Below are 27,345 nucleotides of genomic sequence, written 5' to 3' on the forward strand. Positions count from 1 at the left end.
GCCGGTGCTCTGGAGCCTGGAAGCTGTAAATACTCAGCCTGTGTGCTGCAGCTTCTGAAGCTCTTGCACCACAACTAGAGAGTAGCCCCCACCTGCTGCAACTAGAGAAAAAGCCCGAGCAGCAGTGAACATCCAGCACAGGCAAATACATACATGAATAAGATTTTTAAGTATCGATATATACAGAAATTTGGAGGTCCATTGGGCTGTAGTAGCTAGAATGTTTCATGGAGGAAGAAGGATTTGAGGATTATTTTGAAGGATGGGTAGTATTTGGAACATTTCTAGAAAGGGAACATTTTTAGGTGACAGGAGAAAAAAACGTAACTAAGAAAATTAGATATGAGATGGACTAGCCTGACAGGAGGAATATCTCAGATAGGGTGAACCCACTTCTGGTTTTCATTCTGCTTGTGCTTCAGAATCACTTGTGGAGCCTTTAAACATAGAGGTGCTTGGGTCCTACCTCCAGAAATAATTGTAGGGGGGGGTAGGACTAAAGCAATTGTATTTTTCTGGGTAGGGGAGAGTTAGCTATAGTTTCTTGAACTGTAAAGTAGGAGGGGGAGTATTTTAAAATTGATCTGATTGGAGTGTTACAGAATGGATTGCAGGAAGCAAATATGTTGCTTTGTAAAAGTCTTTAGTAATTTATTTGCCTTTCTGTTCAACCTCACTCCCCAGTTGGACTTCTTAATTCCTTGAGGTCAGGATCTTTGGTATTTATTTACTAATCTTGCATTATGTTCGTAAGGATAAACAGATAAATACATTATAGCTTCTGCTCTCCTTTAAAGTCTAAATTGGGAAACAAATATATAAGTAATACCTTGGTTTTTTTCAGTTCAGTCTCTAAAGAATTGGCTGTATTATATTGCTGATTGTAGTAACTCTTGGATTCTGTTAACTGCTGAGTAAATGTGCATTTTAACTTGTAGAAATGATATTTTAGTTTTCTATAACATAACAAATGATCAAGGATTTGAACCTTTGATTATGTTTGAATAACTGCTCTCTCTTACTGTTACTTCAGAAATATACTCAACCTCAAATTTCAGAGTAAGAGATCTAAAAATACATATTGAAAATTTGCTATGTGATAAACCCCATGCTGGAAGCTGACCATGAAACTCTTATATAGTAACACATTCATATCCGTTTGGAACATTTACTACCTGTCTTTTATTGTTCATAAAGTTATAGTTCATACATAATTATCTTATGTGAGTCTCAAAACAGCACTGTAAGATAAGCAGGGCTAGTGACACCCCCATTTTATTGACTTGGAAGCAGACTCATAGACGCTTTGACAACGATCATCTGCTAGGAAGTTCCAAAACCAAAACTAGAACTGAAATCTTTTTACTACTAGTTTACTTTTCTCCAAATCAGACTGCCTATGTTTATGCTTAGCAGAATTTTTTGAGATCAAACCATTGAAAGACTACAGAGGCCATTCACTGAGATGCAAACATAGCTTTGTTAAGTGGAACTTTGATGATTTTTTTTTCTGGAACAATAAAAAGTACTTACATGGTATTAGCAAAAGTAAGCAGGGTGTTTTCCAGTATTTTTATTTAAAAAATCAAGTTGCTAAGTGTAATGATGTAAAAATATTTGATACTCCTGTTCCAAAGGAATGGTACTTAAATTTCCTCCCCTTGTGTGAAGGCGGTTATTTAGTGACTCACATTTCTAAAGTATAGAATATGGTAGAAATGATGGAGTGTGACTTCTGAGGGTAGGTCATAAAAGACATTGTGACTCCTGCCTTGGTCTTCCTTTGAGGATCATCTGCTCTGGGGCAGTTTCTCAACCTCAGTACTATTGGTAGTTCAGTTCAGTGCAGTTCAGTCGCTCAGTCATGTCCAACTCTGCGACCCCATGAATCGCAGCACGCCAGGCCTCCCTGTCCGTCACCAACTCCCGGAGTTCACTCAGACTCACGTCCATCGAGTCAGTGATGCCATCCAGCCATCTCATCCTCTGTTGTCCCCTTCTCCTCCTGCCCCCAATCCCTCCCAGCATCAGAGTCTTTTCCAAAGAGTCAACTCTTCGCATGAGGTGGCCAAAGTACTGGAGTTTCAGCCTTAGCATCATTCCTTCCAAAGAAATCCCAGGGCTGATCTCCTTCAGAATGGACTGGTTGGATCTCCTTGCAGTCCAAGGGACTCTCAAGAGTCTTCTCCAACACCACAGTTCAAAAGCATCGATTCTTCGGTGCTCAGCCTTCTTCACAGTCCAACTCTCACATCTATACATGACCACAGGAAAAACCATAGCCTTGACTAGATGGACCTTTGTTGACAAAGTGATGTCTCTGATTTTTAATATGTTGTGTAGGTTGGTGATAACTTTCCTTCCAAGGAATAAACGTCTTTTAATTTATTGGTATTTGGGGGTCAGATAATTCTTTGTTGTGAAGGATATGTAACAGTATCCCTGGCTTCTGCCCTCTAGATTCCAATAGCATCGCCCTCTCATCCCCACCAGACATTCCCGGTTGTCTTAAACACTGAGATGTCTCCTGAGGGACCTCTATTGAGAACCACTGCTTTTAGGGAAGCCAGCTGCTCTGTTGAGAAGACACTGGAGCAGCCCTATGGAGAGGTCCACATTGCAAAGAGGTCCACATTTTGCGTTCAATGTGGGATAACTATTGCAGATATATACTTCACATTTGCAGTGAGAGATTTATGTTAATTGACACCACAGAGCTTTTAAAGCTTCAGTGAAGAAATATCTTATAGAATTACTCTTTTTCAAATGGAGCTTTCAGCAAATGAAGATGAAGTACCTTTTAATCGCAAATGGTTTGGGATTTTTAGATTGCATGCCTAAGTGAATTTCTATGTAATTTGAATGTTAGTTTTCATCAGCTTGGTGAAGAATCCACCTGCAATGCTGGAGACCCAGGTTTGATCCCTGGGTTGGGAAGAGCCTCTAGAGAAGGGAGAGGCTACCCGCCCCAGTATTCTGGCCTGAGAATCCCTTGGACTGTATAATCCTTGGGGTCCCAGAGAGTCGGACACGACTGAGCGACTTTCACTTAACTTCCCTTCTGTTCATCAGCCTAGTAGAAAGTGAAGCAGTTGTTAAAAAATTTTTGTTCCAATATTTAGAAGCTTTCGCAGGAGGAATTGAACCAGATTAGAAATGGCAAGTATAGGATATATGTTGCCATTCCCTGAGTGCCAGCCCCATGGCTAATGTCCCTAATAAATCCTGTCACAGATATGTTTTCCTGTCTGAGTGAGATTTTCATGAAAATACTGCATTTGCCTAAAAGTTTTTGAACTCTAAAGTCTGCAAGGCAAAGTAAGTGATCATTCATATAAGTTTTTCCCATTCTGGGCTATGTATCTATTGATAAGATTTTTCATATGTCATTTGTGTTTTAAGTCTCTGAGAGGAAGTTTTTGGAAACCAAAAAGCTGGAGATTGGTCATATTGCACGTACTTGTAACAGCTGTATTAATAACATCTGATTTTCTCCTAATCAATCTGAAAGTGTAATTGTAAGAAGCTGAAGTCCATTGAAAAATACTGTATATAGTGCAAGTAGATCATTTTGTGATTTATTTTAAAAATCAGAGTGTTAGGAAGACATTAAAACAAGATATTTGAGAGTATATACTAAGAGAGAGCTGACAGTGTTTCAGTTGTTAAGTTTTTAAAGTCAGTTTTAAATCCCTTGCTATTCTCAAGAATATTTTTTGAAATTCTCAAATGAAAAACTTCAGTTTTTGCACGGAGTAGCCTTTAGTTTCATGACATTGTTTCCAAAATGGAGAGGCAGAGCATAAGCATCAAAAGTACAGTGATACTCGCACACTTGTCTGAATTTAGAAGAAAGAACAAGTAGATTTCTGTAGTAGAGAGAGTGAAGTGGCTCAGTCGTGTCCGACTCTGCGACCCCATGGACTAGCCTGCCAGGCTCCTCTGTCCATGGGATTTTCTGGGCAAGAACACTGGAGTGGGTTGCCATTTTCTTCTCCAGGGAAATCTTCCTGACCCAGGGATAGAACTTGGGTCTCCCTCATTGTAGGCAGACGCTTTATCGTCTGAGCCACCAAGGGATATGTGTGTAGTGGAGAGAGATGTGTCAAAAAGAAATATTTCCAGTATGGTGTTTGTTGAAATTTGTGTCAAGTATAACAGGTAAAGAGAAAGTTCAAAGTTAGTCATCTGAATTACTTAGTTATTTAGAAGACGCATTTTGAAAACTCATTAACCTGGATTCAGTTGGAAAAGAGCCTCAAATTATATGGAGATGTTATCTCTTAGCACATTATTTCTCCTCAAGTAGATATTTTAATTAATTTAGTGTATTAATGAGAGTTCATTAATTCAGCATGACTACAGATTTTAATTGGAGAAGGGAATGGCAACCCACTCCAGTATTCTTGCCTGGGAAATCCCATGGAGGGAGGAGACTGGTGGCCCACAGTCCACGGGCTCGCAGAAGAGTCAGACACGACTTAGTGACGAAATAGCAACAGATTTTAATATATTTAAATATTTATCTTTACTTCCAAGAATGAGTAAAATTGTGTTGTCATCTTAACCACTGAAGAAAGTTCCTTTTTCCTTAACATCATTCAGGGATTAGAGAAAATGTCTGTGACCATTAAGAGAAATTGTTAAATCACTTATGGTTCTTCCCACAAATTACTCAGATACTTGGCAGCTGTTGCTTATTCTTCATTCTGTTGGGGAAAAACCAAATTGTTTTTTGAGAAAATCTTGGTACGGTTGTTTGTGCTCTCATGCCCTGTGGATGTGGGCAGTTGTCCTGCTTAGACAGCATCTCACCTTCTAGGAGGTTGTCTCTCTCCCTTTAAGAAGCAGTTGACTCAGCATATTGATCTGCCTTTGCCTTGTAATGAAGACACTCTTAAAGCCAGGTTCCAGTCATAGAGCATAAACACAGAGTTCCTATGTTTCTTTACCTATCAAGAGCTCAGTTGACGGAAGTCATCTTTGGAAGATTGTCTGAGGAATATGGAGCTTATTATTTATTTTTCTAGAAGGACTTAAGGTTTCTTCTTGCATTGAGTCTTGCATTGAGTCTGTCAGAGAGCAGTTGGGCATGCCGCTTTGTCCTCTCCTCCCTGCCTTTGCTCATGAACTGTGTTTTGACCTTATGAGACAGTCTCTGCTGATGGATACTCTTAAGAACCATCTGAAACCCACTATTAGAATTGTGTAAGGCTGTAGATTAGGACATTGTTACCACATTATACAGTGTCTCCTTCATAAACATACACAGGAGGAACTCTTCTCTGGTTTTATTACAGGAATAATTACGCCTCTCCTCAGTTCTCCAAGCACCTGGATTGTTTTTATTATATGGTTCCTATGATTCATGTCTTAACTGGTTGTATTCTCGTTGCGATGGCTTTAGTGGGCTCAGAGCCAAATTTGGGGCCCACCTCTAACGGGTATTTAGAGAGGACTTCATGATAAGCATTTGCACTAACCTCGCCCATACATTATTTCTTATTTATCTTGTTTATTTTCCCCTAATCATGTACTTATGTCAAATTGTTTATATATCATTCTAGACTACTTTAAATCCCTTGTAAAATAAAACAGGGTATATGTAAGTAAATTTAGAAGTTAAAAAAAATTAGGATATTAATTAAGAATCTAGTAAGCCAAATTTTTTTTCAGAGAGGCGGAGGCTAGTATGAATGGATAACAAAACATTTAATTTTATTTAATGAATATTATTGTGTCTTAGGCAGTAGATTCATAGTCAACAGTAGATAAGTGACAATGACGTTTTCACAATATAATAACGGTTTGTAATGAATTTTCTATTTCTCCCTTTAATTTTTTTTTACTGTAGCAATGCAAAAGTGTGAATTAATTTTAGGACTTTATGACTTTACAACTGGGGGGAAAACTTACTGAGCAATGTGTCCTGGACTTTAGTTTGGAGAACCTGATCTTCATAAAGATAATTCCATTTTATGATGATGTTCATGAAAACATGGTTTTATTTGTAGTTACAGTTTTTAAAATGTGCTTGAGAGGAACCTTCCCAACTATAATATGAGTAAGTATAATGATAAAGGCAAAGCCAGTTGGGGTTGTCCTTATCTCAGAAAGCTTGGCATACTGGAAAAAACAGTGAGCATTGAAATTAGATCTGAATTTGAATCCCATTGCAAATGAGTTATATACCCTTCAGTGAGTTGTTAATATTTATGACCATTAGTTTCTTATTTTGGAAGTAAATGATCTCCCAAAGTTATTAAAAGGATTAAATGAAATATTTCCCAAATAATATGTGGCATGATCAGCTATTCAATAATTTGGATTTCTTCTTCTCTCAATATTCAATTGATTTTTATCAGGTGATTTTTTTTAAAATTATTAGGAATTTCTTCTTTGGGTAATTACAGTGTTCAGTTTAGGATGAAAAATGTGGTTTCCTCTTTCTTTGAATATTGCTTTGATTAGTGATAGAACAGGTTAGGTTAGAGCAAGTTAAATGCTTAAAGAAATGAAGGAAGGGATGGAACATGTATTTGCTTTAGCAGCTTTGGCCATGGGATTACTAACTAATAATCTGAGAGCAGTTTCTCTGAAGAATTCCTGTTTGTTTGCTTTTGTAGGTAAAATATGTTTTAAAAAGTGAGAGTGTATGTCCTTTGAAGTAAAAATTATTAGTCTTTTCTAAGGAAATCATGCAATTATGGAAGAAGCAATGTGAGTGAAGGTGTGTATTCTAGTAGTGTTTATATTATTAGTGTGTATGAAATAGCTATGCTGCTGCTGCTGCTAAGTCGCCTCAGTCGTGTCCGACTCTGTGAGACCCCGTAGATGGCAGCCCACCAGGCTCCCCTCTCCCTGGGATTCTCCAGGCAAGAGTACTGGAGTGAGGTGCCATCGCCTTCTCCAATGAACTAGCTATAATACCCATCAATAAGACAATGAGTAGATTGTGGTTCACATATTTTTGAAATTATGGTGAATGATTGGTAAAATGGAAAATGGTTATAGCTTAGATAAAGGGGGTAAAACTTGTTTGCATACTTTGAGGATAGCCCTATAAGTATCATTTGAAGGAAATATAGTTGTCAGTAGTGGTTTTATGAAATTTAGAAAGCTTGCCTCTTTTTGTTTGTTTTAGGGTAACAGAAAAGCATGGATGACTTATGCTTCTAACTTTAGTAACAACCTTATTAAAAGATACAAGCTCATTTAAAAAAAAAAAAGAGGATAGAAAAATGTATATTAAAAAGTAAAAGTGTTAAAATCTTGAGTAAATTAGACACTGCTTCTCTGCTTATGTGTATATACCTGAATGAGTTTACATTTTTCCCCTACGGATGGGATAATCCTTTACTTCTAAAACTTGTTCTCTTTCCCATCATCAGTATAACAAGAGTCATGTTAATGTCTGCAGTGTATGGTACGTGTAATATATACCACAGTTTATAAACTCCTCTGTGTTGGATATTATGGTAGTTTGTAGTTTTGTTCTTATGAACAAGCTGCAATGAACATTTATGTATTTTGAATCCAACTTACATATTGATATTTTTATTGTTTGTTTTTATTTTTGTTACATATTTATATCTTTAAACCCAACTTATATATTTTTAAGCCCCACTTTTTAAAAAGGGTAATAGTTACACTATATTATTGAGCATTCTTTGCTTTCAGGTATGTTTCATCATCTCAGTAGTTAGATGGTGAAGTTCTGTGATGTCAATGTGTACTATTACACTATGTTTAATGTTTCTTTTGTATCCACAAAAAATCTCATGAAGGAGAAATTTCAGTAAATACCTAGGAAGTGATATTTTGGTAATTATGAGATACCACAGCATTGACTAGTGTTTCAGAGTCACAGGAAGTAGTATAACTTATAGAGATTAAAAACTTCCCCTTTATAAAGTAATATATATTGAGTAAAAGTTATTTCTTATGAAATACTTTTCACTAATATTATTGTAAATTCAATGTAAGATCACCGGGAAAACTTTTTCCATATGAGATGCAATTAATAATAGTAGGACACATTTTAGAAAAGAAACAGAGTCCATACAATTAGAATACATTTTAAGTGAACTGAACTGTTAGTTAAGTTGAACTTGCTTTTCTGTTACGGTATAGTGACTAAAGAGTTCATGCTTGAAACTCACACATGGATTTGAATCCCAACTCTGCCATTTTTCTGTCTGTGTAGGTACTTTAGTCAACCTCTCATCTGTAAAACGGAAATAATTATAATGTCTTCTTATAAAGTTGTGATTCAGATGTTCATTCATGTAAAAATTAAAACTGGTGCCTAACAGTAATAAACACTCAATACAAATGTAAGCTTTTAACATTAGTATCAATTTCTTGTTGAATGCTATTGAACTTATAAGAATTGAGGGCCAGATGATAAAGTTGAAGTTTTTTCTTTTATATTTCACTTTATATTTTCATTAAGCATTTATTCAGACTGGACCATGAGCCAGGCATTACTCTAAGTCTTATGTAATATAGAACTGAATAAAACAGAATACCCTTTCTGCCTGCAAGGTGCTTATGATGAGTGGAAAAGACAAACATCATTATGTCTAATATTTGAACTTTACCATGGACCAGGCCCTTTTCTAAACCTATTACAAAAGTTATCACAGTTAATCCTAACAAACATCCCACAGATGAGATGTAAACATTATCCTCATTTTATATATGAGGCTGAGAGAAATTAATTAACTTCCTCAAGGTTATATAGCTTCTAACTGGCAGAACTGGAATTAAAATTCAGGTAGTCTTAATACCAAAGCCCCAGTCTTTATTTAACCACTCTGCTGGATGGTAGGTAAACATACAGTAATAAATTGTGATTATTGAAGTTTGCAGGGTACTGATTAACCCTGGCCTTCCTTTTGCTGAATAGATACAGAAGTCAAATAGAGATACAAATAGAGATAAAAATATGTACTTTATTATTGAACAGCTGATGCGGAGAATGACCTGGACAGGCAGCTCAAACGGGCGTCTTCTTTCTTCCCCAGTGAATTGAATTTGCAGGTCAGCTAGAAACCTGTGGTATTGCTTGCTCCTGGAGGCACCAGCAGGCTGCCGAGCAGAGGAGAGGGAGAAAGCGCTCAGCCTACAGGGAGGCAGGCAAGACTTTGAGGTGGAAAGCTGAGGAGGACGGGTCACACAGGAGCAATGGCCATTTTCCCAGTCTCAGGAGAACCTGAGAGGGCTTCCGAGAGGAGTGTAACTTGGTACTTCCACGAAGGGAGACGGTCCTGTTTGCTGGCTTTGTAGGAACAAGGGGAGCGGGAGAAGAAAGGACCCCTGTCCCTTCACGTGGGGTAAGGAAGGGAACAAGGAGGCTGTTGTGACAGAGCATGGCTGCTGGAGGGGTTACGATGACTTAGAAACGTCTCTTAGACACTTTTAAGGCAGGGCTTGAAGGATAAGGATTCCGCTGTGGCGGGGGGCGGGCAGTAGAATTGAAAGTGGGGGAGAAGAGCATCTCAGGGCCCAGGGACAGCCTGTGTGAGGAGTTTAAGGAACTGAAGGGAGTCAGCGTGTTCAGACCATGGTGAGGGGAAGGAAGGAGTTGCATAGAACAAGCCGGAGTGGTTATTGGTGGTCAGGTCGCCTGAGCCTCGTAGGTTGTGACAGGAAATGTCCATTTTATTTTATATGCCCAGGAAATTCCTTGAAGGATTCGAAGCAGGGGAGTGGTGTCATCTAATTTATATTTTTAAAAGGTTGTATTAGGTAGGGGTGGGGTGGAGAGCACATCGTGTGTGTCGTGCTCAGTCGTGTCTGACTGCGACCCCATGGTCCGTAGCCCACCAGGCTCCTCTGTCCATGGGACTTCCCAGGCAAGAATACTGGAGTGGATTGCCATTTCCTTCTCCAAGGGATCTTCCCGACCCAGGGATCAAAGGCACGCCTCTTGTGTCTCCTGCATTAGCTGGTGATCTTTTTTTTTTAACCACTGAGTCCCCTGGGAAGCTGGAGAGTACTTCAGAAGGGAGTAAAACAGGAGGCAGGGAGAGGAATATTGGAAGACAAACTGCTGATGAGTGTGACCTGGACTAGGATGGCAGCACGGAAAATGAGGAGAAGTTGAATTTGAGTTGTATCTTGGAGGTGGAAAACCACAAGACTTTCTGATGCATTTGGATGGGGCCAGGAGGCTGGAGGAAAAGGAGAAATGAAAGGTGACACTTTAAATGTCTAGCTTGAGCAACTGAATGGAAAGTCTGTTTGTTTGAGATAAAGGAGGCAGGGAGAGGAACCTGGGTGTTCTGAACTTGGCGAAATTTAAGTTGTCCAGGAAGGTAGTCAGGTTCTGGGAAGAGACTTCAGTGGGAAACGTAGATTTGGGAGTTTTCAATATGTAGATGACATTTAATTTACAGTCATGGGTATAGACGAGAACCCCAGGAGAACACAGAAGAGGGCCTGGAGCTGTGTCCTAATGAACTCCAGCATTCGGAGTTTGAGTAGAGGGACCATAGAGGAGGAGCTACTGTGGAAGTCAGAGAAGACCAGGAGAGCGGCTTCCCTGGTGGGCCTGTGGCTGAGGCTTCACACTCCAGTGCGGGGGGTCCTGTTTGATCCCTGGACAGGGAACTAGATGCCACATCCCATAACTAAGAGTTCTTAGGCCACAACTAAAGATCCCAGGTGCCCCGACTAAGGCCTGGTGCGGCCAAATAGATAAAACATAAGTATTTAAAAATTAATAAATAAATACTATAAAGAAAAAAACAGTAGAATGTGGTGACAGGGACCCTAGGTTGGAGTTGTTTAGAGAAAGGGAAAGTGTTAACCGTGTCAGTTGCTAATCCAGAAAAGGGGCCATTTGGTAACAGAGGTCATTAATGACCTGAGAAGGGAGGTTTCAGTCCGGTGGATTGAGGAAAGAAGGAAGCAGAGGAAATAGTGCTTCGCAAACCATAAGATGTGTGTGAATTACTTGGAGATCTTGTCAAAATCCGATTCTACTTTGGGGCCTGAGAATCTCCATTTCTAAAGACCCGCCAGATAATGCAATGCTGCTGGTCCATGGAGTACCAGAGGTATAGATTAGTGGTCCTCAGAGTTCACTGTGTGTTAGAATTATGTGGTCAGCTTGATAAAAAATAGGGTTCAGAGTTTCTGACTCAGTAGTTCTGGGATGTCACCTGAACATTTGCATTTTTTATAAGTTCCTGGGTGACATTGGTGCTGCTGGTCTAGAAATCACACTTTGAGAACTGCTGGGGAATTTTAACTGTGATGGGGAGGTTTCAAGGGAAACTTTTTGTTGGTTGAGAATGAGAAATAACCAGCACATACTTAACTGATGAGAATGATCCAGGTGAAGATGAGAATAAAGAGAAAAAGGGGATGACGGAGTGAATTCTGAGAATATGAGGAGGATGGCACTAAGGCGTGTATTGAGGTCTTGGATTTTGTAAGGAAGGGAGGGTGTCCTTAGTCACAGAAAGAGAAAAAGCAGAGAAGATGAGTCCCAATGTAGAAGGGTGTGTAGGTAGATTTACTGGTAGACAGGTGGAGGTCCCTTCTGATGTTTTCTGTTTTCTCAGTGAAGACAAGAGCAGCTCCTGAGGGAGGAGGGTGAGTGGAGGTTTGAGGAGAAAGATAGTGTCAGATGGAGTTTGAGTAGAAAAATGGACTTAGTAGAGAAGTGGCAGCATTGGGAGCCTTATTTGCGATTAAGATCAGAAATTAAGAACGAAACCATTCTGTATGTGCGTTCTTTTATCTTCAACCACAGTTTTTGGATTCTCGACAAAGAGTAAATAGTTAAGATCATCCAAAGTTAGGGTTTGTCTGGGTGAGTATATCAGAGAGGGTAGGGAGTTTTATAAGAGAATACAGTCTAAGGCAGGCAAGAAGGGAAATGAAGACGCGAGGGCTGAAGGATAGAAACAGTCAATGAATTGTAGTCAGGATACAAATAAGCTAATAGGAGCAAAGTAAAAGGCATAGGAAGTTTGCGATGTCACTCACCATTTTGTGGGCAGGCAGCTTTTGGTGGTGATAGAGGCCCAGGGTGTGACCGCAGAGGTGGAGTTTGGATGACCTTGGACAGGGTGGAGTTTCCTGGAGAGGCCAGGAAACTGAGAGGCCAGGAAGTTGCCTGTACCCTCCACCTGGATGCTGAAGTTGCCAAGAATGATGACAGAAGTTGGGAGGGGAGAGAGACTTTGAGATAGGAACCAACTTTTCAGTGAGTGATGGAAAATTCCAAGTCAGTGGATAACAGCAACTGAGAGGGAAGGATGGTGGTGAGCAGGAGCTTTTGTAAACCAAGGGGAAAATTATGGCCTGGAAGGGGAAACAGCTGGCAAGGAGAATACCTACCCCACCTGCTAGCCGTGAGGCACCTGGGATACGAGAGAGTCCACTCTAAGGCATGGCTGTCAGAGGAGTAGTGCCTTCAGGGGACAGCCTAGCTCCAGTTAAAGTTCGGAAGTTGAAGACTTACTGGAGTTTATTACACACTGGGAATTGAAAGGCAGGGACATAGTGCAAGCATTTGGGAGTGAAGGGAGGGGAACTTCTGGAGCCATTGCATAGTCAGAGAGTTTGGTGAGAGTAGATAATCAGAAAGTCTTGAATGTGCAGATTACAGATTGAGATAACAGGAGAGTGAGACATGATGGAATTAGCCTGTACAGTCTCTAAAAATAGTTAAAATACACATCACGTTTCATGCTGCAGCTGTCCTGTGTGGTCCAGCCTTTGCCTATATCTCTGACCTTACTCTTTTCCAAGCTCCCCGTACTCCCTATGCTCTGCCTACACAGGCTGGTTCTCCTGTCACTCCAGCACGCCCTTGCTCTTCTGAGAGGCAGCATAGCAAAGTGTTGGTTAGCGTGAGCTCTGGGTCCAGACTTCCTGCACTGTTGCTTTCTAGATTTGTGACTGTGGGCAAGTTATTTAATCTCTCTGTGCTTCAGTTTCCTTATCTGTAAATGGGGGGAATGATAATAAAGACTCAGTAAACGTTAATAGTATTTTTCTGCTTGAGGCTCTTTTTCCCCGATATCTTTACACGTTTGCTACTTATCATTCACTTCCCTCAAGCTCAAATGTGCTTCCTCCAACATCATAGCTAATGTAGCCTAGCTCCACCAGCTTTCTGTCGCTCTTTATCCCATTATTCTGTTTTATTTAGTCATAGCATTCATCACTATTTGAAATTTATTTTATTATTCTGCTCTTCCCCGCTCACCCTATTCCCTGAGGTCAGAGATATGTTAACTTATTCCCGACTGTTACCTGAGCTTCTAGAAAGTGACAAACGCTTTGTATTTCATAAAGAAATTTTTATGCCAACTCACTGTCCTGAAAACATGATGGTTTCCAAGGTCTCTGATCAGGCAGCATTTGGTGGCAGAGAGACAGCGAGGCCTCGGCCAGGAGGACGGGCAGAATCCAGCTCTTTGTCCCAATCTGTTGGCTCATCGAGATCAGGTGGCTGCCTATTTTTGTGTTATTGGGACACAGCCACATCCATTTAAAAATGTATTATCTGCTGCTTTCCAGTTCCAACCATGAAGTTGAGTTGTTGAGACAGAGACCCTACGTCTCACAAAGTTTAAAATACTTACTCTCTAGCCCTTCACTGAAAGTCTGCTGATCCTTGATTTAGATGCATAGAAAAAAAAAGATAAGGAAACACCAAAAATGATCAACAGATTACTTTGCATGGTGGGATTATAGGTCATTTTAAGTTTTATTTTCATAGTTATTTTATATTTTATTATAAGCCCATTTAATGTAGAAATCAAATAGCCTTATAAATACTAATTTTGATATATTTAGAGAACATTTAATGATGAATTTCTTATTTTTATTTTTTCCTTAGTGCTGCTTTTGACACAAAAACTGGGTTACGCGTCGCAGTGAAGAAGCTATCCAGACCATTTCAGTCCATTATTCATGCCAAAAGAACCTACAGAGAACTGCGGTTACTTAAACATATGAAGCATGAAAATGTAAGTTATTAATTTAAGGCTGAAAATTAAAAAAATAAAAAACTAATAAAAAGAAAAAAAATAATTTAAGGCTGAATAAACTCTGCTGTTTAATAGACTAGAAGAGTTGTGTTTTAATTACTACAAATGGAAATGCATTAGAGTACATTAGACTTTGGACCATCCTTCTTGTACTGGAGTGTTAGAGGCCACTGCATTATGTCATGTAGCTACTGAAAGACTTGGGATGAAATTGGTACATCTTCCTGGAGTTTGAGTATTACTTAAAGATTTTCACAGGGAAAGCCTATAAAAAAATTTTTTTAATAAAAATGAGTATTATGAGATAAAGCAAAATTCACAAGAATTTTTAAGAGAAACTACTACAAAGAAGTTTTGTATTCTTGTTTTACTTAAGACTGTATTATCAGAATATGGGAATCCATGGTATTTTGTGGTGTTATGGGTGTTTTCAGTGGAGGAGTTTGAGGAAGAGTGCCTTAGGTTCACTGAATGGGTATTATTTTCTAGATAATTTAATATTATAAATGTGACACAGACATTGTTTAAGTTAAATATAATGTTTTCTTTGCTGTCTGTTTGGAAATTTGAAAATAATGCCATCTTGCAAAGGAGGGCTTATATATCCTAATAGCATAAATAAATGAATGCAATTGGATTATTAGAGGAAAGTGGGAAAAAAACAATTGACTGAGCACATTTATTTTCCATTTCAAAATCAGGTTTAAAAAGATTTATGTGATTGCTGTATGAAAGGAATTGTAAAATTTGTAGCATTATAGAAACAATGGCCATAGAGATTTTAGAATCATTTGACCCAATTGATGGTTACTGTGTAGAAAAAAAATCACAATCTAGAAATTACCTGGCTATTCAGACTTTCTTCTGTTTCAGTTATTGAATTTTTTTGTCTTCAGAGTAAGAAAAATGTATCAAAATACATTTGTTTCACAAAGTGCAGATTTCTTTTAAATTGAGAGCATGGTGACTTAAATTTGGAGTTCTTCTTTATTTTCATGTTTTAATTGCATACTATTGAGAAAATCCTGTTTTCCACAGACAAATTCCTTTCCTAGGTGTAATTTTATATGTGCATTCATGTGCAAACTTGAATTTTTAAAACGTTCAGTGCAGAGCTGCAGCCTTCCTAATCAGTGACATGTTTATAAGAAGTTGAAATATGTGGAAAGAGCTGGCTGGAGAAGCTTCATTCCGAAGTCTGCATAAAATCAAGGTGGCCTGGCAGCTTAACTGATGGGTTTACATATATTTTTAACACAGTTGATTATGTATGCTGTTTTTCATTACATGTTAATAAATATGACAGAGACACTGTCGTAGCTTTTTAAATATAAAGAATACTTTGAAAGTGGAATGCAAGCCAAACATTTATGGAACCCCAAAGCACCTCCAAGAGGCCCCAGGATCCCACTGATGTTGCCTATGCTAATTTAAGAACGCCTAGTTTTAGAAGATTACCAGCACTATAATTTATTGTTCTGCTTTATTTCATGGTCATTTTAAGCCAGTGTTTATGGCAAAAAAATTATTTTGGGTTATCTGAATCCATGCCTTGGCTTTTCTAATGATCACCAAAACAACCTTATTTAGTATTTTCTATTTTAATTTTCTGTTCTGAGATCCTTTGAAATGTGTCTTATATGATATTGGGCTGGTTACATTTGGCCCATTCTGTATTTGTAGAAATGAAGAGGCCATGGTGATGAGATGCAATTACAAGTTTAATTGAAGATTGTAAGAGGAATTCCCTTTATCTTCTTCCGTTTTCTTTCATTTTTTAAAAATAACTGGTCTGGGCCACTGTCCCAAGCTCACTGTTAGGCCTCCAACGACAACAGCAGCAACAGCAACTTAAAACTCTTGAAAATTTTAAGTATTGCTACCAAATAGAATTTTTAGGTGCCAGGTACACAAGCAATCTTTTACACAAAAATGCCTCTGACTTACGATTCATAGTTTATCTTATTTATACTATTAGTGATAATGAATGACATATACAATTTTCATATGGATTTACAAGAGCTAGGGAATGTCCTCTGTGACTGGTAAGAGTTATTCGAGACAAACTTAACCTGGCCCATTCCTGACTGAACTTTTGACCTTGATCTCATTAACACTTGGTCTAAGGCAGATTAAAGGGAAGCAGCCTGCTGGCTGGATCCTTTTGCTAAGTTGTTATTGCCTGGTTAAGGGCCTGAAGATCTGTGCATTTTAAAATTTAAAAATGATTAAGGGAATCCTATTATAAATTTTATTTGGGAGTCTTAGATTTAATCTTACTGCGATAGAACAAGTGGTTTTTGTGTTTTGTGTTAAATACATTAAATAATTGTCTTTGGTCACTGAGTTAAAGTGATTTTTGAGTTGTGTCAGTTTAATAAAGATGTATAACTTCTGTCTGTTAACTTTTGGATCATTATAGAACAGTGATTCAGATATCTCTGTCATCAGAGATATTTGCTGATTATTTGCATTATAAATGTCTTTTTAAAGTATTTAATTCCTAAGTTACTTTTTAAAGTGTCTGAAAGCGTATAGTGGCAGAAAGAATAAGCAAATAGTCTAAAATATAACTTGAATTACAAGTAAATTTCCATTTAAAAAATAAGAAATGAATTGATGATGGAATGTCCCCCTGATCTACTTTAATGCTGGGAAACTTTTGTTTTATAGTATTTTCTTATGATTAATACTCCATAAATATGATGAACATTTCACGGAAAGATGGGCACAGTAAAAGAAATGGCCAGGACCTACCAGAAGCAGAAGAGATTAAAAAGAGGTGGCAAGAATACACAGAAGAACTATAAAAAAAGGTCTTAATGACGGATAACCATGATGGTGTGGTCACTCACCTAGACTCAGACATACTGGGCTTGAAGTCAGGTGGGCCTTGGGAAACGTTACTAACTAGTGGAGGTGATGGAATCCCAGCTGAGCTATTTAAAATCCTAAAAGATGATGCTGTGAAAGTGCTGCACTGAGTATGCCAACAAATTTGGAAAACTCAACAGTGGGCATAAGACTGGAAAAGGTCAGTTTTCATTACAATCCAAAAGAAGGACAATGCCAAAGAATGTTCCAACTACTGTACAGTTGTACTCATTTCACATACTGGCAAAGTAATGTTCAAAATCCTTCAAGTAGGCTTCAGCAGTATATGAATCAAGAACTTCCAGATGTACAAGCTGGATTTAGATAAGGCAGAGGAACCAGAGATCAAGTTACCAACAGCCATAGAAAACCAAGGGAATTCCAGAAAAATATCTGCTTCATTGACTACACTAAAGCCTTTGACTGTGGGGATCACAACAAGCTCTGGAAGATTCTTGAAGAAATGGGAGTACTAAACCACCTTACCTGTTTTCTGAGAAACCTGTATGCAGGTCAAGAAGCAACAGTTAGAACCGGACATGGAGCAATGAACTGGTTCACAGTTGCGATAGGAGTACGTCAAGGCTGCATATTGTCACCCTGCTTATTTAACTTATATGCAGAGTACATCATGTGAAATGCCAGGCTGGATGAATCACAAGCTGAGATAAAGATTGCCAGGAGAAATATCAACAACCTCAGATATGCAAATGATATACCACTCTAATGACACAAAACGAAGAGGAACTAAAGAGCCTCTTGATTAGGGTGAAAGAGGAGAGTGAAAAAGCTGGCTTAAAACTCAGCTTTCAAAAAAACAAGATCATGGCATCTGGTCTCGTCACTTCATGGCAAATAATTGTGGAAAAGTGGAAACAATGTCAGATTTTATTTTCTTGGGCTCCAAAATCACTGCAGATGGTGACTGCAGCCATGAAATTAAAAGACACTTGCTCATTAGACAAACCTAGGCAGCGTATTAAAAAGCAGAGACATAACTTTGCAAACAAAGGTTTGTATCATCAAAGCTATGATTTTTTCCTGTAGTCATGTAAGGGTGTAAGTCTAGTTGCTTTGTCTGACTCTTGCAACCCCATAGACTGCAGCCCATCAGGCTCCTCTGTCCATGGGATTTCCTGGGCAAGAATACTGGAGTAGGTTGCCATTTCCTTCTCCAGGGGATCTTCCTGACCCAGGAATCAAACCTGCATCTCCTGCATAGGAGGTCGGATTCTTTACCACTGAACCACCAGGAAAGCCCACGAGTGTGAGAGTTGGACCATAAAGAAGGCTGAGTATTGAACAATTGATGGTTTTAGTTGTTCCACAGTATGGGGGATTGTGCTGGATCAGGGATCAAACCCATGTTTCTGGCATTGGCAGGTGGATTCTTTATCACTGAGCCACCAGGGAAACCCGATTGAAAAACAGTTGAGGACATGAGAATAGTCATATGTTAAGTGACAAGGCAGGGTATAAAATCATACGTAGTATTACTCCAGATTAATTTATGTACATCAGAAAAATCGAAGTATCTCAAAATATTAGTGTTAGTGATAATGGATAGTACTAGTGTAGATAATTTTGGTTTTCTTATGTACAGTTGTCTGAATAAGAAGATGATTGATAACTGTCTTTCCTTTGGAAAAAGATGCAAAGGCTTTCCAGGGCCTTTTTTTAGTTTGTTTCCCTTTTGGGTTCAGTCTGTAGTTGAAATTAGTTTTAAAAATTGGTATTTGGTTGAATGGCATAACTTTCTGATTAGAAGGCTCTTTTTCATGATTATATTTTGAGTGTTAGTATATTTTACTTTTAGAGCTGTTATTTAGCTTGGTTGGTTAGAGCAGCATGCTAAGGAGTCTGCAGTTATGGGTCAGTTTTCATGAAGACCATTTAGCTTTTGTTTGTTTCACTTCCAGATACTCTTAAATCTTGCTGGGCATATTACACATGAATTATGTGTCTTGCTTGCCTTCTTAGTGCCTAGCTTTGTCGAAATGAGTCGTCTGGGTTTCAGGAGGAACTGGGGAAGAGGGGTATGGTAAGTGTGGATTGAATGAGTGAAAGTCACTCAGTCATGTCCAGGTCTTTGCGACCCCATGGACTATATCGTCCATGGAATTCTCCAGGCCAGAATACCGGAGGGGGTAGCCGTTCCCTTCTCCAGGGGATCTTCCCAACCCAGGGATCGAACCCAGGTCTCCTGCATTGCAGGCAGATTCTTTACCTGCTGAGCTACCAGGGAAGCCCAAGCATACTGGAGTGGGTAGCCTGTTCCTTCTCCAGCGGATTAATCAGCATAAATCCATGACCAGAAAAACTGCTCAAAGACAGTGGGTTACTGAGTCTTAAGTAGCTCTTTGTCTTTTCTTTGTGTAAAGTTAGCTTTTTTTTTTCCTTCCATTTTTATAGTCTGATCTAAATACCTGATACTGATTAAGGGAATTACCTTGGGATTCCCTTGGTGGTCCAGTAGTTAATAATCTGCCTGCTGATACAGAGGACATGGCTTTCATCCCTGAGCTGGGAAGATTCCACATGCCGCGAGGCAACAACACCCATGCATCACAACTTCTGAGTCCTCGATCTGCAGCCTGCGAGCCACAGCTGCTGCAGTCTTTGAGAGCTCGAGGGCTTCTTGTTGGTCTGCAACAGGAGAAACCGCTGCACGGAGAAGCCACAAAGAGTAGCCCCCGCTTGCTGCAACTGGAGAAAGCCCACCCACAGCAGTGAAGACCCAGGGCAGCCAAAGTAAATAAATTAATTTTTAAAACATATATTTATTTATTTGGCTGCACTGGGCCGTAGTTGAGGCAGGATCTTCACTGAGGCATGCGGGATCTTTTGCTGTGGCTCCAGGGCTCAGTTGCCCCACAGCACATGGAACCTTAGTTCCCCAAGCAGGGAACGAACCCGAGTCCCCTGCATTGGAAGGCAGATTCTTAACCGCTGGACCATCAGGGAAGTCCCAATAAATGAATTTTTAAAAAAATAAAAAAACGATCTTAAGAATGTTATAAGAATAGTACCAAGAATATACTAAGAGGACATATTGGGGCTTTAGAATGTCAGTTTTGAAGAGTATATAGTAATTTTTATTGAATAATAATATTTTTAAAAGAAAACTGATACTATAGCAACAGCTGTAAAAGCACAACTTTTTTCTGATAATCGTTAAACTATTAGTGCATGTGTAAGCTGAGTCCTAAATCTTTTTGCTTCCTGATAAGCTAATGGCTATATGTGACTAAATTCTAAAGACATGAAGATTTTAATGGTTTATTATGAAAAGTGATGTTTGACAAGTAAGAAGCAAAAGCATAGTTTGGGTTAAAAATGAATTGGAGTCATTAAGTATATGAGGATGTGACGTTACTGAACTAGGAGCAGGATTTAATAAGAATTATTTCCTATTAAAATAACTGAGACCTGGTGGATAAGTTCAATATTTATTTACTGTTTGATTTTTATGTTTTATTACAGGTGATTGGTCTGTTGGATGTTTTCACACCTGCGAGGTCTCTGGAGGAATTCAATGATGTGTGAGTGAATCTCTTGTGTTTGCCTTCCTCAGCTAGAGTTTGAAGATTACCAGCCCATTTTTACTCCTGAACCACTTTACAGTATTAGATTTAGATTCTTTATTCCTCACCCAGCTCTTCTGAGGGATGGGGGATGGATACAAAAGAGTGTATTTGGGTGATATATGTTCGTATTTTCATCATCTCAGGCACGTTGTGCCCTATTTGGAGAGACAGTGGTGGGTTCTGGCAAGAATTCCATGGTGAAGAGTATAGGGAGTTTTGAGCATGATTTTTATTCTCAAATCATCTGTCCTAGCTTTAAAAAGGACATGTTTACATCAGAAAATGTAGTGGAGCCCCGTTCCATATGGTTTCTTCCATTTCTTTTACCCTATGGGAAATACATGCTGATCTTTGAGGTACTGTATTTCTGTTCAGGGACAAGGGGCCAGCGTCGCGAGTTTAGACAGCTGATAGATAGTGCTGATTGTCCCAGTTTTGTGACCATCTCTATTGTTTTAGCCTGGGACACCTGGAAAGCAGGGCCTGAGATTCTCAGGAACCAGTAGTCAGCGTCTAGGGAGAATGAAACAGGGAGGGAGAGAAAGCTGCTATGAGGATACATTATTAAGTTGGTCACCATTGTGGGCAGCTGGGATGAGAATTACCAAGCTCTTGTAGAAAGCTGTATGGAATGCCGCTCAGATGGGAGCATTTACTTACCGGCTCCTGACTCCACTGGCAAGAGTGCCCTCACACGGGGCAGTAATGCTCTCACATGCCCAGGCTGCACGAGTGTGAATGCATGATAGATTCTAGAAGGTATTGTGGGAGTCGCACCTGTGTGAGTTCTCTGTTGCTCCTTTCCCGAAATCTGAATTAGCATGCCTCCCTCTGGTCCCCAATTCACAGATACGCTATACCATAAGAGGGAAGGAACACCTTGAATTCAGAGTTACACATTCTGTCTTACTGAAATTTTGGTATTACTGGAAAGGATGACTGTTGTGAGAGACTGCAGATCCTGGCTGCCCGCCCACAGTCTCTGCTCTCTGTTGATGCCGAGGATGAACTTAACTCCACCCATCCTGAGTCCCTTTCTCCTTCCCTTATCCTAGGCCAGGTGCCCATTTCCCAGAGAGCAAGCTTGGCGGGTGGGGGAGATATACTATGTTTGAGCTTGTGTGTTCTGTCTAATGAAAGGGGAAAAGAAATGTAGAATATTAAATAGAGAAGGAGGAAAGATAACAAAAAATTTCCCACCACTTGAGGTTAGTTGGAATGTGATATGACTGAGAGTGGACGACGAGAAAAGGGGAATCTAGTCTAAGTGCAAGAACTCCCACCCACATTAACCTTGATCCTGCTGATGAAAGTTTGAGACTCAAGCAAAGGAGGGGGAAAAAAGATAATAACTAAGAACATCTGTGCTTCCTGAGCCCTGCTTGACATTACTATAAAGCCTCCCTACGGGATGCCCCCCAGGCAGGGGCACGTGAGTTGCAAGTTGTTGAGTCCTGCTGTAGACGGTGCTTGGGAAAGAGAATATTGCAGTGCTGCTTTTTTTTTTACATTGATTAATTTTTACTTTTTTGAGGAATTAATTTTTTAGAGCAGCTTTAGCTTTACCACAAAATTGAGAGCTTTCCCCATTATCAACATCACTCAACAAGAATGATATATGTAAAAAAAAATATATTTTTTTTACCAAGAATGAAGCTATTTGACACATCATAATTACCCAGAGTTCATAGTTTATTGTAGGAGTCACTCTTAGTATTGTACATTCTGTGGATTTAGACAAGTGTATAATGTCATACCATTATATGTTACAGTGTATTCTCACTGACCTAGGAATGATGATTTTTTTGTATTCTACGTGTGGAAAAATTGCTGAAGTATTAATAATATACTTGGAAAACATTTGAATCAGAATTGAGCTCTAGCTCAAAATGTTAGGTGTGATGAGGATTGATTTTTTTTTCTTTTTTTAAGAAAGGAATTAAGGGTGGGATGATTTGGGAGAATGGCATTCTAACATGTATACTATCATGTAAGAATCGAATCGCCAGTCTATGTCTGACACAGGATACAGCATGCTTGGGGCTGGTGCATGGGGATGACCCAGAGAGATGTTATGGGGAGGGTGGTGGGAGGGGTTTCATGTTTGGGAACGCATGTAAGAATTAAAGATTTTAAAATTAAAAAATAAATAAATAAAAATAAACATAAAAAAAAAAAAGAATTGATTTGTTGACCTGGGCTAATACTGTATTTTGCCTCTCTCAGGCATATGAAATTGGATTATGAGCCTGTTTTTCCTGTGTCAACAAGCATATAAGGCTTGTGTCTTTGAAAGGTTAAGTTTTATCCATTGTAGGGCCTGTTGGCTCTTTATCCATTTGAAGGCCCATTGACTACAAGCATGCCCATTGAACAGAAGTTGCATTTATTTCTTCATTCATTCGACAAATACCAAGCAGGAATCTATTCTTTCTACTTAATGGTAGTGAGGTTCTGTTTACTTATTAATTTCCAGCTTTATTGAGATATAACTGACATACAGCACTGTGTGATTTGGGTCATGATTCTTTATAAACAAGATCTTAGTTCTCCTGTTGGGAGCAAATCTCAGTACTGTGTGTTGAATACTTGCTGAGGAGAATGTTAGAACAGGGCTCAGGAAAATCAGAAACACTGGTCTTTTCCCTGATGAAATCAAAATCTTGTTAGGGGAAATAAGTTAGACACTTTTGGAGCCAGTTTAAGAGTTGGCTATAAGACCTTGGACAAGTCACTTTGCCTCTTTGGGTCCCCGTTAATGTCTGTAAAAGGATGAAAATTGGGGCGGTTCACTTCTCAAGTGTTTTCAATCCCAGAGAATCTCTGAAAATATAATGATGAACCTAAAGGATATCTTTGGGAAATGTTTCATTGTTATCTTTTTATGATGTATGTATCACTGAGAAAAAAATTAGTGCTTTTTTAAGACTGTGGTTATTTTTCAGTGTTTTCCAAAGTCATTTCAGAATTTGCACAAGAGGTCAGACATCTTCACTGACAATTGCAGAGTGTGCAAATTTAAATACTTTTAGAAAACTGGCATAACCTGGGCTCAGTGTTATGCAACACAATACCTGCACTTCCTAAACGCATTCAAATGCACATTAAAATAGCATAAACAAAGACCCAGTATTTTGGCCAAATCCGACTGAAAGCTCAAATGATTCTGCAGGCTGCCATGTTTAGAACAGGCAGTAATTTTGAACAAGAATTTTCTGTGCTAATTAAAATCTCTATTTTGCATATTTATAGTTGGCTTTAAATCATGTGTTATGTGTATTTGTCTCTTTACATTTCAGTTAGCACTTTTCATTTATCATACACTTCAACTTTTTACTGAATTTTAAATTTCTTGTTAATTTAGGCACCCTGCATACTTTCATCTGTAAGACTATACTTTTGAGAAGGGAATGATAAATAGGTGGTGAGTTCTGATCGTTAGAAGGATGTTCAGTTACGGAATCTGATAGATAAACCTGGCGTTTGGAAAATGTGGAGTTAGAAGATGAGTCCACCAAGTTGTTCTTGACTGCCATGTGATGGTTATACAGATTACAAAATTTTATAAGATATAGCTAGATATTTTTAATGATTAGCTATCATTTGGACATTTCTGTTTGCTTCTTGATGGTAATCTTTGGAAGGAGGTGGCATCCATATGCCTTAGTGAAGTCACTCAGTTGTGTCCAACTCTTTATGACCCCATAGACGGCAGCCCACCAGGCTCCCCCGTCCCTGGGATTCTCCAGGCAAGAATACTGGAGTGGATTGCCATTTCCTTCTCCAGGGGATCTTCCTGACCCAGGGATCGAACCCAGGTCTCCCACATTGTAGCCAGACTCTTGACCGTCTGAGCCACAAGGGAAGCCCTGTATATGCCTTATGCATTCTGCAAATATTTACTTGCCAATAGAAATCCAGAATCTTGAAATAGCCAAGTCTTTGCATACTATTTTCTGCCATTTCCCCCCTTATTTTACAGCTTCCCATCCAGGGTTTGTTACTCTCCTTGCTACAGTTCCTTATCTCTCTTGGTGAAAAGAGGTGTGGAAGTGAGAGTTTCGATTCTACTGATTTAGCAGAAGACCTATAACAGGGTCAGTCAGCAGCCATTGTTTTAGTGAAAGCCAATGGACAGATAATTACCTAGTTTATTTAACCTTCCACTAACTAAAAATGATTGTTCAACCACTAGGTGTAGCCTTTTGTATCATTGTAAAAGTTGCTGATTATACTGAATAGGTAAAGGACATTTCTAGATTTGTATTTAAGTATTCATTCTCTGGAGAATGTAGCAAATGAAATAGACGTGATCCTTGATAGATTGAGACTCTTGTTAATTGGAGAAGAGCAGTTTAAATGACCAAACAAAATAGAGGGTGGTAGTTCTGAAAGATCCTGCATGAGTTTTGCTCCTGTACACTCTCTGACCTCATCCAGTACTTTCCCCACTCACTCTCTCCGTTCCAGCCGCTCTGGCTTCTCTGTTCTTCCCTGAATACAGACATCCATGTTCTCAGTAGGACCTTTGCCTGGGTTTCTAGTGTTGACTTGAAACACTCTTCCCATATATCCACATGACTGGCTCCTTCATTTCCTTCAAGACTCTATGAAAGGCCATTTCATCAGAAGCTTTTTTCCCCCTCACCATCCTTGCTGAAACACTATACTGTGAGGGCCTACTCCTTATGCTACTTTGTTCTTAGCAGATTTCATCATCATGTGTGTGTTATTCTTTGTCTTCTCCCTCTAGCTTGTAAGCTCTATTATTAGAGCAGGGAGTTTATTTTCTTTCTAGTGGAGTCTTTAGTAGTTACACATTTTCAGAAATTGAGAGAGATGAACTGAACTATTTAATACCACAAATAAAATTGTACATATCTTAATTCTTTTTGGCTCTATTTCTCACTACATTTTTATTGATCTGGAGCTCTATTATTTGGATGTTTGCTGATCCTTCTTGAATAGATATGATGTCAAAACTAAAGGCCTTTAGTTGCATATTGTCTCAATAATAAGATGAAGCATAAATGCTTACCTACAATAACTTAAAGGACAAAGTCAAATTGGCCAAATTGTACCCTGTCATAGCAGTGTACAGGGTTTTAAGTGATCTCAGACCATGAGAGAACCTTAGTGGAGGAAAACCTTTAAAGAAGGTAATAACTGTATTTGAAGAAACAGATGAGTAAGGATTGTGTGTAGAGCTTGAAACATATTCCAGATAGTCAAAGAAGGAAATGTATAAATTATACAGAAAAAAGAGATTTCTGTGAAATGGAGACAATTAAAGGAGTAGATAACCCTTAATTTTTCCTTTGTTCTTGGATAAACATTGTGTTACTAAATTCTGATTTTGTATATGTGTGTATGTGTGTAGCAGAGGAGAGTTGTTTTCCTAATTTGACTAATTGGCATTGTCTGCTTGGAAATAGGGCTTTCCTCCATCACTGAAAGAAATTCCTAGCCCAGTGGCTTGAACTTACAGAAATACTTATTCTTTGAAAATAGGTTGCATGCTCAAGATAGGTAATACAGGAACAGAAGCAATCTGGGAGAAAGATGAATGAGTTAGCTGTATTGACAGTTATATTTAAAATTTACATCCTTATCAGAGAGGTCTGCTAAAATGAGCATAGAGAGTTGGTAGAGCATGTAGGTGTCGTCACGGACTCACCTTTGAAATCTAAACAGATCATGCATCCTTTAAGAAGATACCGTTTCATTTTTGTCTGATACAATCAGTAAGATGCCCTCTTTTTCTCAGATTAGCTGTTGTAAAGAGGTAAAGCAGCTTCAAGGTCTGGCTTTCAGTTTGAGACCCTCAAGAAAACTTTCCCTGATGAATTGCTTCATAATCCTGGGTCGTAGCCCTCGCTGGTGTGTTCTCCAGCTCCTTGACGCCCCCTTATAGCTCTAATCACACTCTATTGCTCGTGTATGTATGCCTTGCTCCCGTCTAAACTCTGCATCTTTTCCACTGTGGTACTCCCAGTGCTCGACAATAAGGGTTTGTTGATGGAGCAGTTGAATGAATGAATAACCTTGTGCTTTCTAGTTTATGACTCGTTGGCAATCTAGTTGTCTGAATGCATACCCAGTGCATTCTCTTTTGACTAACTTTTTTGTTTTATCCTGGAATATAGACCATACGGTAACATTTTGAGTCTGGTTTGTTTGTTGTAGGTAATGTAGGGGGCACCTTTCAGTAATCTCCATTTCAAATGAGGAGAGTAGTTTGTTGTGAAATAAACTGGCTAAGCTGCCTACCTGGCTGCTGGTGCTTTTAGAACAGTCTGGTCTGTTTACCAGATAAGATCTTTGGCATGAGTATCTCAATAAGATATGCCCTTGCCTGGTTTTACTAGTAATGCTATATGAGTTGTTCTGGGTCATTCAATTCAGTGGTAATTGAGTGCCTGATATCTGCTAGACAGTGTTTTTAGGTACTTTAGATACTACACAAACAAAAAAGAGCCCTGTCCTCCTTGAACATTGTACAGATAAATAGCAGTAAACAATGAGCACGTAAAGGAGGAAATGAGATAGCATTTAGCAGGCCATAATGCTATGGACAAGAAGAAAAGTAGAACAGGGAAGAGGAATTATTGGGCATGTGAAGGCAGGGGGAGAGATACAATTTTAAAAGGATAGACCTCATTGAGAAGGTGAATTTTAAGGAAAAATTTGAAGAAGTACAAAAATTAGACTTGCAGATATGTGGGAGAAGAGCATTCCAGGCAGAGGGAAGAGCCAGTGCAAAGGCCCTGAGGCAGAAGACTGCGTGCTGCATTGGAGTTGCAGCAAGGGGGCCTGCGTGGCTGGAGTGAGGCCACTGTGGAGCTAAGTGAGAGCAGCGGAGAGAA

At 39.0% G+C, this 27,345-nt stretch overlaps 1 protein-coding gene across 3 annotated transcripts in view; it reads left to right on the forward strand.

The window, feature by feature from the left end:
- MAPK14 (mitogen-activated protein kinase 14) overlaps window positions 1–27,345 on the forward strand; it is a 72,430-nt gene that overhangs the window by 11,208 nt on the left and 33,877 nt on the right. For all 3 annotated transcript variants that reach the window (XM_068960878.1, XM_068960879.1, XM_068960880.1), the window contains exons 2-3: window positions 13,868–13,997; window positions 20,376–20,434. In XM_068960878.1, the coding sequence (XP_068816979.1) occupies window positions 13,868–13,997; window positions 20,376–20,434 (189 nt within the window). The remainder of the gene's footprint in view (window positions 1–13,867; window positions 13,998–20,375; window positions 20,435–27,345) is intronic.

This window comes from Capricornis sumatraensis, chromosome 22 (assembly GCF_032405125.1).
Source record: "Capricornis sumatraensis isolate serow.1 chromosome 22, serow.2, whole genome shotgun sequence".
NCBI lineage: Eukaryota > Metazoa > Chordata > Mammalia > Artiodactyla > Bovidae > Capricornis > Capricornis sumatraensis.